At 40.4% G+C, this 12,714-nt stretch overlaps 1 protein-coding gene across 1 annotated transcript; it reads left to right on the top strand.

Moving 5' to 3' along the window:
* The first annotated feature begins 533 nt into the window (after window positions 1-533).
* Window positions 534-12,401, top strand: LOC145456910 (beta-1,3-glucan-binding protein-like). The gene is made up of 10 exons (XM_080335051.1): window positions 534-689; window positions 817-913; window positions 3,821-4,062; window positions 4,140-4,297; window positions 4,376-4,480; window positions 4,541-4,599; window positions 5,295-5,409; window positions 6,271-6,475; window positions 6,875-7,014; window positions 12,259-12,401. The coding sequence occupies exons 2-10, from the start codon at window positions 817-819 to the stop codon at window positions 12,338-12,340; spliced, it is 1,203 nt and encodes a 400-aa protein (XP_080191177.1). The 5' UTR covers window positions 534-689; the 3' UTR covers window positions 12,341-12,401.
* Window positions 12,402-12,714: the final 313 nt, after the last annotated feature.

Below are 12,714 nucleotides of genomic sequence, written 5' to 3' on the forward strand. Positions count from 1 at the left end.
GTCAATTTGTGTGTTAATTTTACAGACTCTTCGGTCCCTAACTTTTTTGGATCCTCTTATCTTTGCGAAGTTGCATTCCCCTGCGCGCGCACGTCGACGTCATGTCTAAGTAAGCATACAAAACTGAAGTAAGTTGAAGTACAATTACTTTTTTCATTCGCAAGACTTGAATCAAAATTGCAGGATTTGGTTGTAAGGACGGAGTGCCTGCCAACTATCCCCTCAATGTTTTACATGTTATTAATGACACGTGTTTGTTATATTCTTGATACAAATTTGGTGCATGTGAACTTATGACTCGAGATAAAAGACATATGTTAGGCTACTTATTACATCCGGCAGCTGAGACGTTTATGAGAGTAGGTAAATCGCCATCCATCAGTGTACAAACATTACATAACTGTCTAATTTCATGACGAAGCATTTGAAACGAATGAGTTTGCGCCCTACCCGCGTCGGTACAAATCAAATGCGCATCTTCAACAAACAAATCATGAATCGTGATGATGCACTACTTTTATTGATTGACCTGTTTTCACAGGATGGAACATTCTCTTTTTTTGCGGTCGGAATCTTTATAATGCATATATATAAGTCGTTACATTGAAGCGCGGCACATATCGGTGCTTGCTGTGGACTGGAGTAAGAGGAGGCCCGTATATCCCGTTCGGTCATTTCCACAATTAAAGGTAAGTTGGGCATTTGTACATGACAAATTTCAATACTGATTATCATACATTTATTCAAACGTCTTCTCCTATTGTTATTTTCAACTTTGTGCAGACATAAAATCAGCAAAAATATCATTCTTTTCAGATGGTTGAAAGCAAAACCTTACAGTTAGCCGGTGTGGCGATATTTTCAATGGCAGTAACCATCGCTATTGTAGTACCTTGCACCCTGCTTATCCCAGGTAACCACAACCTTAAGTGCTTTTGCAAACTTTTGGATATTGCACCGCGTATCGGAATGGATATTACCGCTATCGGCGCAATATCTTACGCGAAGCGACTGCAATATTTACCGAGTGATATATAGTGATTGAAAATGTGATATGAAAGTCGTGGACTTTATTAGGGCTACCATACGTCCTCCTTTAGGACAGTTTGTCCTTCTTTTTAGGGAAATATCCTTCCTTCGCCCAAATGTCCTTCGTTATGTTAATTTGTACTCCTTTTTAGCCTAAAACGTCCAAAACGACCACACAAGACGATACACTTTGACGTAAAAGATCGACGGCGGGTTATGCGAGAGTAAAATCTGAAAATATGCTTTTTTTTCGTCAACACTGATAACGAGTAAGCGGGTATTTCGGGAATCAAATCTGACAAATTACCTTTTTTTAGTCAACACCAAAGAAGCATTGTTAAATAGTGGGTAATTCGGGAGTTGTGTCAAAGCGATGACCTTTTTTCCCAGTAAATATTCGAGAATCAGCTTTCGATTTCGGTAAACAAACTTTTATGATTTGAAAACAGTCTCCTCCTTTTCCGATTCCAAAATATGGCAACCCTCGTCTTATTAGATACATTATATGGAATAAATATGCTCTCTGGCGTTGGCAGGTGGCGGTAAAAGTTATCCAGCTTTCCAATTTTCGATTCGGACGTGACGTTAGTTCTTACGAAGCATTAAAATGTAGCACTGCTCTAGATTGATATTTGATCGTTATTTTATATGATGACACCTTTCGTGGTATACAATGAGCATTTCATTGTCGGTGGTACAAAAAGCCGTCAGAGGACAAGCACCAATCTTTTGTTAAATAAACAACAACAGCAACAAAAAAATGTAACCCGGACAGCACATCATTGCTTAAATTGGTCTAGCTTTGATCCCATTGTCATCCTGGCTGTACACCATTCGAAATGACTATTCACCAGAACAAACGATTGCCAATCGAAAAAAAATTCCTCGGATTCCAGCTGTATCTCGATGACAGCAAATAAGGTTCAACACAAAATTAACCGAAACCTTCTGACGTAAACAAATAATACCGACAGTTGACAGTGCCGCTTGACATGTTCCGCCATTATAGTCAAATCAAATGCCTCGCTTCTGCCACTGCTTGACCTATAGGCCTATCTATTTCCATGACGTGGTAGTCTTATCTGATGCAGGGGTGGGCAAACTACGGCCCGCGGGCCGCAAGAAACCTATTAAAAATATTGATAAAATGCGTACTAAAATCGAATTAATGCAGGGAGTTGATTAAACTTTTTCTTAGTATATTTCACCATGATAATTCTAAGGCATTGGGTTTCAACTTGGGGGACGCGCGCCCCTTGGGGTCACGAAAGCATCTGAAGGGAATCGCGAAGCTGAGCTTGGCTGAAAATTTTTTTCGCGCTCCACGCGATTTACTTTATTATTGCTCTATATTTAGTATGAATTTCATTTTTAAAAATCTCTCATCAATAGTCGTAACCTCCCATGCCACCAAACCATCCGTTAGGTTTGCTACAGCGTCCTGGTTGCGTTTTGTGATATGACAATAAGGGGGCGCGAAATCTACTCATATAGTAGAAGCGTGTTTGAAGCTAACATGGTATGATGCTGTCAGCATTGAGTGTCCTGGGACTGAACACAAAGCGGAATTAGTAAATCTATGAACTGATCACTGCTCACAGATTTAAATTTCAATCCTGTTCTAAGAATCAGGACAACAGACTTTCATCTCTATAGTTTTGACAAATTGGTTATTGAGGTCGACCATCAGCCTATGAAATCTCGCCATTGTTTCTGGTGCGTGTACGATATCATCATAGCAATGTTTGGTTTGTTTCAAATGAGCATATATATTATCTCCATGTCCTTACTATATAATCAAATACCAGCCAAATTACATTTTCTGTTTATGATCCCAATTTTATATAGTGCGGCCCGCGAATGGATTCAGATGTTGAATGCGGCCCGCGATCTCAAAAGTTTGCCCACCCCTGATCTAATGTGCGATGAGACGAAACTAGTGCTAGACTTGTTGTCCAACATAGCTCCTCGGCCTGAAATATTATTCTAATTCCAATAATTATTGGATTATAATCGGAGCCAAATTGTAAAACTTATCGATCCAAGTATGCATACATAAAGGGACGTGACTGGTGCGCCCAAACCCCCAAATCGGGGTGGGGGGATTGAAGGTGACCCAAAATTATTTAGTAAATTAACATCAATTTCTCGTGATATTATTAGAACTTGAAGATTTTCTTCGCGCTTCGCGCGATTTCATGTTGCTATGTCTCTTGATTTTCATATGAATACGCTCCCCCATCCCAAATTTAATTTAGACACTTCGGGCCGGCGATTACCTCATCACGACCCTCCAAGACATATAAAATATTTCGACCGACATGAGATTCTAGATTCCGCATTCGTGGCGAGAAAAGCGTAAGCGACAATGTCCACCGCACGTTGGCCGAGACCTTGATATAAGTATACATATGTCCATTGTCCATTGTCCAATGGTCAATTATTGGCAACCTGAGAAAATGATCATGCTAGAAATATCAACTTGTGCATCTCACGAAAGAGGGCCCAAAACCTAGGGGTTTTTTGGAAGGGGGCTGACGAAGTACTGTTTCTGTCTTGCATACATATATGTATGCATATGTATGTATAGTATATACGTACAGCCTAAAATTAGCATTGTGACTTCATGTTAAAAGTCATAAGTTCGCGTACACATAGAGCTTTTCATACAAGATTTTATTCACATGAATGGATAGCCGTACGTGAAATGTGATTAGGAGATGACAATACAAAATCGGCAATATTCCGGTTTTATATTATCAAGTTATCAATTGTATTGATGCATAAACAGATGACGCACCCGCTGTAGCTGCTGTTTCTCCCTCCTGCTCTGAATATCCTTGCGACTCGTCTTGCGATATGTCAGCGGCTCCCTGCAATGGATTGATTTTCGAAGAAACTTTCGACGTGCTTGATCTGCGTACTTGGCAACACGAGATCACCATGGGCGGGGGCGGCAATTGGGAGTTCCAATACTACGTCAACAACAGGAGCAACAGCTACGTCAGGGACAACACCCTTTACATCAAGCCGGTAAGAACAGTAATAGTTCACAGGCGCAGTATTGCCCTCGCACTGCCTGTAAATCTAACCACTGTGTATTGTAACAGACATTGACTGCGGACAAATTCGGAGAGCCTTTTCTGTCGTCGGGAACTATAGATTTGTGGGGCTCGTCGCCCGCTGACTTGTGTACTGGTAACTCGTTTTATGGCTGCTCACGTACCGGAAATGGAGCGAACTATCTTAATCCCATCCAGTCGGCAAGGTGAAAAATGATGACAATGAATTCACGTTCTTCTTTACCTCACAGCAACTTGTGCATGAGACTTGCCTAATTTCACAGAATTCGTTCAGTCAATTCTTTCGCATTCAAATACGGCCGCATAGTCGTCGTAGCCAAAATGCCCATCGGGGACTGGATATGGCCAGCTATTTGGATGTTGCCAAAGTATGCGTATTGTGACCGTATACTGACGTTCGAATATGCAAACGATTTTGTTTTTAATAGGTATAACGATTACGGACAGTGGCCCGCGTCGGGGGAGATTGATATTGTTGAATCACGAGGTGATTTCCAAAATACCATATTTGTCCGCCTAAATGGAGATTAGGTATTGAGAATTATAGGACAGTAACGTTTGTTCTGTTAGTATATCATGTTCTTATCCGACTAATCCTGTGCAAACTTGAAACAATGAAAATTGAAATGGTCAATAAAACAATATTTCACTATATTTTATATTTTGGCCGAAGAAATGAATGTTACATAACTAAAGGCTTGGCATCAGATTTCATTCAAAACAAAAATTTAAAACAAACATGTTTAAAAGGGGGCCATTGTTTAAAACGTTTGTTTTCAAAGCCATGACGTCACGAATGTTAAATTGTGGCTTCATGTTGGATTGAAATTGACAATTGAAAATGTAGGGTAAATCTCGATTCATTGACGAAATATCTACGTACTATGGTTGTTGAACCGACTATTTTGAGGGTTCCAATCATCCGATATCGTATACGTCGACTATATCGGGTGTAAATCGTCCGTAGGCTCATACAACATGCTTTTTAGACAGTATTTACACCATCATGGTATAATTAATCAACTTAAATAAATAACAATTTTTTTACAAAGGCCGTCGTTTAAAACACTGTTTAAAACATATTTTAAGCAACCATTTGCTTTAAATGCGACTCCTTGCACACCCCTGTATCGTGCAATAGGCGGGCAGATTAAAAGGCTGTTTTGTAACCGATTTCAACAGGCAATGTAAACTTAACGGATGGAGGTGTTTCGAAGGGTAATGATAACATGGGAATGACTCTGCACTGGGGTCCATACTTTCCGTTAAATGGATACCCCAAGACTACCGTCGAAACGTGAGTACTTTCAATGCAGATTATACTCGCATTCAGGGATACTAACCGTTCTCTGGATATCATTATAGTGATGATACCTAGATTCAGATTGGACATTATATTTTAGCTGAAACTGGATCGTGTTTATGATTCTCGCTACACCAATCTGGATGCGGGCGGTGAAGGAGCACTGTGCTTTAAACATGATGCAGTGTCAAATTGAAGAAAACCTTTTAAAACCACTTTTAGCAGCAGCCATTACCATAACACGCGTGTGACCTCTTTGGTGTGGCTTCTTTACCCTTCATCGAAATTTCTGGCCTATTCATCACTGTTGCAGTTACCCGACTCGAACTCCATCATATAGTCCCGTTTGTTTTAGGTATATTACGTGGAACACATTTGATGCTTTTTTCACTTGCGGTGTATAAGGACTAATGTAGCCTAAACCTAAGCAAACTCACATGTATAACCCTGGCACTCTGATTGTTGCATATGTGCTGTACCCTGCGAACGAAAATGGTGTATTCTATCAAATCCAATCATAGTTTATGGAATAACGGCTGTTTTCGAGTGACATTTTGCATTTACACCCATTCTCACCCATTCTAGTTAGTGGACTTGGACCACATAGAGACAATCAATATGGGTATTTATTCCACGGTTGAATCAGCTTTTGTTAAAGAGTTTGAAGTGTTACGCACTCGTATTGAAGAGAGTGCAGTGCATTTCGGCAAGATTGTAATTGCGTATTTTCAAGGTTTTTACGTGTAACTAGGATGATTCTTAATAGGTTTACAAAATTTTGATGCTCGTGAAAAATTTATGGGGATATCTGAATGTGGAGAAGAAATATTCAACAGTTTAATTTCACGCATCTAGGCACGATACCTTTGCCACTGAGTTTCATGAGTATGAAGTGGATTGGAGTGAAGAAGCCATTATTTTCAAAGTAGACGGAACAGTGCTGCGAGAGATCAGTCCTCCGGAAGGTTTCTGGAAATTCGGAGAATTCGAGATTGACAACCCGGGCATTGAAAACCCGTGGGCGAATTCCCCGAACCGAATGGCGCCATTTGACCAACAAGTAAGCTATATTGCTATCACACATTATTACTTGACACTTTCACGGCTAGCTCAAATCATTACCGCGGGCCACAGTTTGCTTACTTATGGTATATGTGGTGGCTTCTTATTTACGGCAGCTCTCCTTAACCTTGAAATCAACATTTCAGTCCACCAATCTCTATGACGTGTTGAGCTAAAGTAAAGACTTGGCTTGAGTTACGTTTTCTGAGTGACATGACTTGGCTCTTGTCGATAATTTGATATGACTCGAATTTTGTGAGAGATATATAAGGGCTATAATAAAACTCGCTAAAATTGACTAGCAAGAATTGTTGTTTTACCTAACGAAGGATATCATTTACCTACAAGACTTTTGTAGTAGGCTACAACCTAATTAAGCAAATGTTTTTTATCACAGTTTCACATCTTGATCAACGTTGCCGTCGGCGGTACGAACGGTTTCTTTCCTGACTCGTGGACCAACAGTCCCTACCCCAAACCATGGGTCAACACTTCCCCTACAGCATTTAAGGACTTTTACGATGCCAAAGATAGTTGGTGAGTTTTTGCAGGCTTATGTAATGAGATTTCTTTTGAGTAAGCCATAGCCCTTCCGAGCAATGATATGTATTAATATATCATTATCATTGTACTGGCGTCAGAATGTTGTTGTTATTTATCAAACAAAAAGATTTGACGCTTATCGCCTTGCGACCTTTGGCACTACGCCCTACGGTGAATAACATTGTAATACAATGCACATGTATGAAATAATGACAATAACAAAATAGCGAAATATACACTGGGATTATAGTGGCGTTTCCCCAAACACAAGGTGGTAAGGCGGTACACACTATAGCACAAATCAAACATCGCAAAGGTATAATTTTAATTAACTCGGGTGGCGTCGGAATCATTTCGTATATCTGCGTAAAATTACCTCATTCGGATGTATTGGTCGAATTCTGTGGTTGACCGGGTGCACTGGTCTTTTGGTCAAAATTATAGTTTTTTCGCGGGGTGTTGAGACGAGTTGTGTCGTAATCAATACGTCGTTTCAGAATTAGAAGTAGAAAATAGAGAACAGTACCTACGGTAACTGAAAGTTATCCTTATAAACTCAAAGTTATCGTAAGCCTCTGTGCGAACATCGTATCTTGCATACCAGATATCCACATAGATCGGACCGAAGTCTAAACATATATATTAGTTCCCGGATGGTGTAATTTGTAACGCGGTTCTATATACTGCATATAGATTTCCGATGGGCTGAGAAGGAAGGCATAATAGAGTGAGCTTAAACTTCAATCAGTTTTGGTCAATAGCCTGATGGTCCTGAAGTTCGGACAGACTATCTCGGTGCTCCCTCACCCCGCCTAAATATTAGAACTTTGTTCTGCATTTATTACTACAAATAATGAGACGGATGATGCTGACGTATATTATTGTCATCATCCTCGTCATATTGGGTTTGAATTGTGATAAGAAAAATCTCATTCTGAAGTTTCCAGTCTCCATGTCCCGTACACTGTCAATTCGGTTTCTGCTGTGAGTCAGAAACTTTGTCACAGAACTGAAAACACGTTCTATCAAATATGAGCTGCAAGGGCAACGACGAAAAAGTCAAACCCGACTCCAGTGAGAGCATACTTCTATTTGATTAAATTGTGTTTCGAGAACGATCGCTTGGATATATTGAACTTTATATTGAACTCAAAATTGTTCTACGATGTACGATGCTATACTCAATCATTGAATGTTCGGAAACTTTACAGAATGTATTAATTGTCCTGTAATAAATTTCTAATTGGAATATATCCTGGAATCAAATCACCATAGTTTTTTAGCAATGCGGAAAACTCCTTTTACCCAAATTTGTTCCAAACCACGAGTTTCCATGCCCCGGTGCTATCATTGCCAAGCAGAGCCTACGCTATACTTATCCGTCTGCAAACCGGTCATTGCAAACTGAACTCACATCTGCATAGATTAGGGATTCACGATACTGGACAGTGCGAAAGCTGCGGCGTACCGGAAACCGTTGAGCATTACGTCATTCACTGTACCAAGTATGAAGGCCGTCGACAGTATCTGCGGGACCAAATTGGAGACACCGTTCCTTTCCGCTTGGAAACATTACTGGTTAATCCTCTTACCATGGGCACTCTGATAGAATATGCCCTACTAACCGGTCGAGAGTTATAAAGATATAAAAGGATACCTGATACTCTCATCATAGATATGGTGCAAAAGACCATTAGAAGTCGAGCACCAATATTAAACTTATACAACAACAACAACCATATCCTTTAGCAGTTTTCCGAGATTTCTGTTTCTCCATCAAATCGGATATGAGAGCAGGACCGCTATCTTAGCAAAATGAGAATTGAAACAGTTGACGTCTCGCAAAATCTCGGTGATATATCAAGGGCTTATCACAAGGGCAAGTTTTTGTTGCACTAAAATCGAGAGAAAGTTGCACTTAATTTTTGAAAAAAGTTGCATTTATTATTTTTCTTAAATTATTAGGGTATGAGATACTCGAAACGTTCCGTTGTATAACCTAGTTGCTGCAGAGCTGTTGAATTTGTTACTTTCCCATTGAACGGACAGTCTGGCGAAACCGCCAAAAATTACATTTTTTCTGGTACACAACAACCAGATGACGCAATACGGAATAATTTTCCTTCAAAAAGCCAAACAGCATAGCGATCCGCACCTCCCCCACCTTAAACAAGTCAAATACCACACCCCTAACCCCTTAGGTCTGCAAACTTGACCCAAGGCAGTGGAGAAAAAATCACATATGTCGATTTTAACAAAATCAATAGCCTGAAAAAGGGGGACGCTGTGAATACTTATTTTCGGCGGTCTCGCCTGAGCGTTCGTGAAATGGGAAACTGCCTGAAATTTGAACGACATATTTAAAAAGGCGATTCACGTACATGTTGTTTGGGCACGGTGGTGCATGGCAGGGGTAGTTTAACTTCTTGCTTGCAAGCCATTGTGTCACAGTTAACAGTGAGATGCAGTTGACCCATATAGCTCTTTGTTTCGCAAATCAAAGAGAATAGAACCAAACGAGAAATAGTTTATAGCATGTTTTTTTTATTCAATCTTTTACATTTTTCCGCAATATTTGATAAAAGTTGCAGTACGAATAGGCATGAAAAATCGAGAAAGTTGCAAAACATTGCTCAATAAAATCCCTCCAAACAGCATAAAACGTCAAACGTGAGCTGCCGGAAGCTGTAAAAAAAGTTGCAAAAGTTGCAACAACTTGTCCTACTTTTCACTGAATCCGGGCATTGCCATTTTCACCTTTATCGCGTTTCATCATTACCAAGAACGAACATATTCTACTCATAAATTTTGAAGAATTGCAGAAGTAGAAGCGATATCGTTTCTTGCGACCTGAACGCCGTGTCGAAGGCCACGGTCACAGCACCGTGGAAAATCCACGATCACTTGAAACAAAGATTAAAATCACGCAAGGCAGTTTCTCTTAAAATGCTATCACATCTTGCAGTGAGCAATAACTGCCCAAATACTTCGTAGTTCTCACAGCACACAAGGAACCACGCTTGGTATGGATTCTGCCGACTGCTAAATTAGTCCATTGATGGGCAGGATCAACATTGTCAAGTAGCAATGGACTTTTCCGGTACAGCTGATTTAACACTAGAACTACCGGAACTTCGAACTACCTAGAACTACCGTGTGGCTTTTTTGACGCATGTTCAATTTTCTTCGATAAAATGCATTCACCGGTGCTAAAAATCAGCACAAATCTCAACAAACGGCATTAGAAACCATTGTTTATTGCGCTCACAGCTACTTGCAATATTTTACATACACCTTAGTGCAAGACTTATATAACAAATCGCCGTTTTTGGGTGTAACATATAAGTGTTGTTCTGGTGCGCATTTGTTATTTGAGCACGTTGTTTGGAGTAGGTTCCAGATCCGCTTTAGCCACATCATCATTCTTGGTTATTGCTGACATATCATAAAGCTTATCAGATAAGATTTGCATAATGCAATCTCGCAACTAATGCTCGATTTGCATATTTTTATAGCATCGGCATTTTGGCAAGTAGAAGATCATTCACATTCTAAGAAAACATGCACGGACCATCGTCGACTTGCTGGTACCCTCATAAAATACTGCCTTGCAATCTGGCCAATAATATCCCCCTGGTTTTGTTTCGTTCTAACATTTAACCGTCACTATGGTTTCTTGTCTGTGTTGTTTCTGAAGGAAACAGTTACCTCCGGTTGGAGTGAACTGTCTACAACTTCGATCCCTACACTGGCATCTCGCCGTTACGCTTATCAACAAGATGATAGCTTTGAAAAGTGTGGCTACATGAAGCTGCCTGTGTTCCTTCTGATCCTGGGTAGCTTCAAGCAACTTTTGACACTAGTGTCAACTGGGACTTCGTTTGCTTCTCCAAGCGTATACAGCCACATTCACGTAACATTGTTTCAAGATGGATTACATGAGACTCTTCACATTACTATGCTTGGCAAATGTATAGATTATGGAAGAGGTGTCCTGTCCTATCCTTGCCTAAATATGAGACGCCCGTGTACAGATACTTGGTAGCAGCAGCGTACACCATTTGACATTTTACCCCTATTATTTGCTGGCATTTCGACCATGTAATGAACGAAAACAATATTCTCTTTATCGAGTCCGCACCTTTTTGTACTCCTGATGTCAATAGAAAGCTCATGACTTCCATAAACCTATTCCTCGAGAGAGCCTGACTAAACATAATGCACCCAAGCCCTCAGTGCTCATATGCATTCAATTTACTAGATTCAGCTCACTCCCACCCCCCCCCCCCCCGAAGATCCATCTCGTTGACCGGAGCAAAGGCCCTTTGCCCTTGTACAACCCTAGTATATTAGTATGGACAATACAGTTGTAGGCTTGGTCTAATAGTACATTTCAAATGTGATGACCTGTAACACGCTGAGCTTCAGAAATATAACATTACCGAGCTTTGGTGACTCGGAACGAGGAAGATCCAGGGCCTTCTGTTACAGGGGATGTTGTTGCTAACACAGTTAGACCAAGTAGATATTACCAAAGTTCTGTAGTTACAAACGGCTTTTCTGCGTTTATCAGATATATAACCTCGTCAAGAATATGAAACTGCGATGCCTGAAGATAGAAAAACTGTAATGCGTCCAAAAAGCCACTCGGTAGTTCTAGGTAGTTCTGTGTACAACTTTTTTATTTGTTCTAGATGAGTGATGAAAATCATAGGTAAGGTGGCCTACATAAAATAAATAAAAGTCAAGAAGTTTCAACCGAACAGCGTAAGATTTGACTGAATGCCAGCTCTTTAAAAATGAAAATGCGCCAAAAAAGCCACTTGATCGTTCTAGTGTTAATACAGTAATGGAGTAAAACGGACGACCCTAAATTGCGCTGACTGAATCGACTTTGCATTTTTACTGCATATTTAGATGCTTTATTCATCAATTGTTTCAATATAAGACAGCAGTTGCCTATAAACTACACCGCCTCCATTTGCTCTCAGTGTCCCCCTTACCGCTCAATTTTAAAACCAGTCCCCACCAATCGCCCATTTCATGGCCAGCGCCCCCTTCGGCTGGCGCTTAGTTTGAGAACCACTGGTCTGTCTAATCTACCCAAGCAAGCCAAAATACAACGAAATCGAGGGTTCTCGCATCATATATACTTGACAATTCGTCCCATCCCGTGTGATACAGTCGCCAAGCCTGATTCTATAGTATATATGTCGACGATTCGTAAATACTTTTCAGGTACCCGACATGGAAGGCGGACGAAAATAATGGAGAAGGCGCAGCCATGCAAGTCAAAAGCATACGGGTCTGGGCAAATTGATGCATTGCATATAATTTTTTTGAACCTTTGATACCACGAATATATACGAAATAAGCGTAAATGGTGTCGTTTCACTGGACAGAAATAGTCAGGAATGTGTACTGAATGTGCTGGTGGAAGCGTAAAGCGTTTAGTTGAGGCATATCGGGGAATCGGATGAATCAGTAATAAGGAAGCATTTTGATTTTGAACATATAGCGTTGCTCATCATCGGAAAAGTCGTGTTGTAAAATGAAATCAGGCATCGTTTGGAACATGTGTTATTTTAGCATTTAATTATATTCGGTATGCGTAGGCGTGTGACAGGCTATTTGTACTGGGCGGATCGACCAATTCTCTTGTCCTACTCCGATCCTGTTTTAAAGCTCTGGTCA

The sequence above is a fragment of the Botryllus schlosseri genome, chromosome 15 (genome assembly GCF_051294905.1).
Source record: "Botryllus schlosseri isolate E-star chromosome 15, Bs_hap1, whole genome shotgun sequence".
In the NCBI taxonomy this organism is placed as follows: Eukaryota; Metazoa; Chordata; class Ascidiacea; order Stolidobranchia; family Styelidae; genus Botryllus; species Botryllus schlosseri.

Excerpts from the sequence above, each read along its gene's own strand:
- LOC145456910 (XM_080335051.1), top strand. The coding sequence starts at position 817 with ATGGTTGAAAGCAAAACCTTACAGTTAGCCGGTGTGGCGATATTTTCA. Across the intron at positions 4,298-4,375 it reads AATCCCATCCAGTCGGCAAG|AATTCGTTCAGTCAATTCTT; the intron begins GTGAAAAATGAT and ends CTAATTTCACAG. Across the intron at positions 4,481-4,540 it reads GCTATTTGGATGTTGCCAAA|GTATAACGATTACGGACAGT; the intron begins GTATGCGTATTG and ends TGTTTTTAATAG.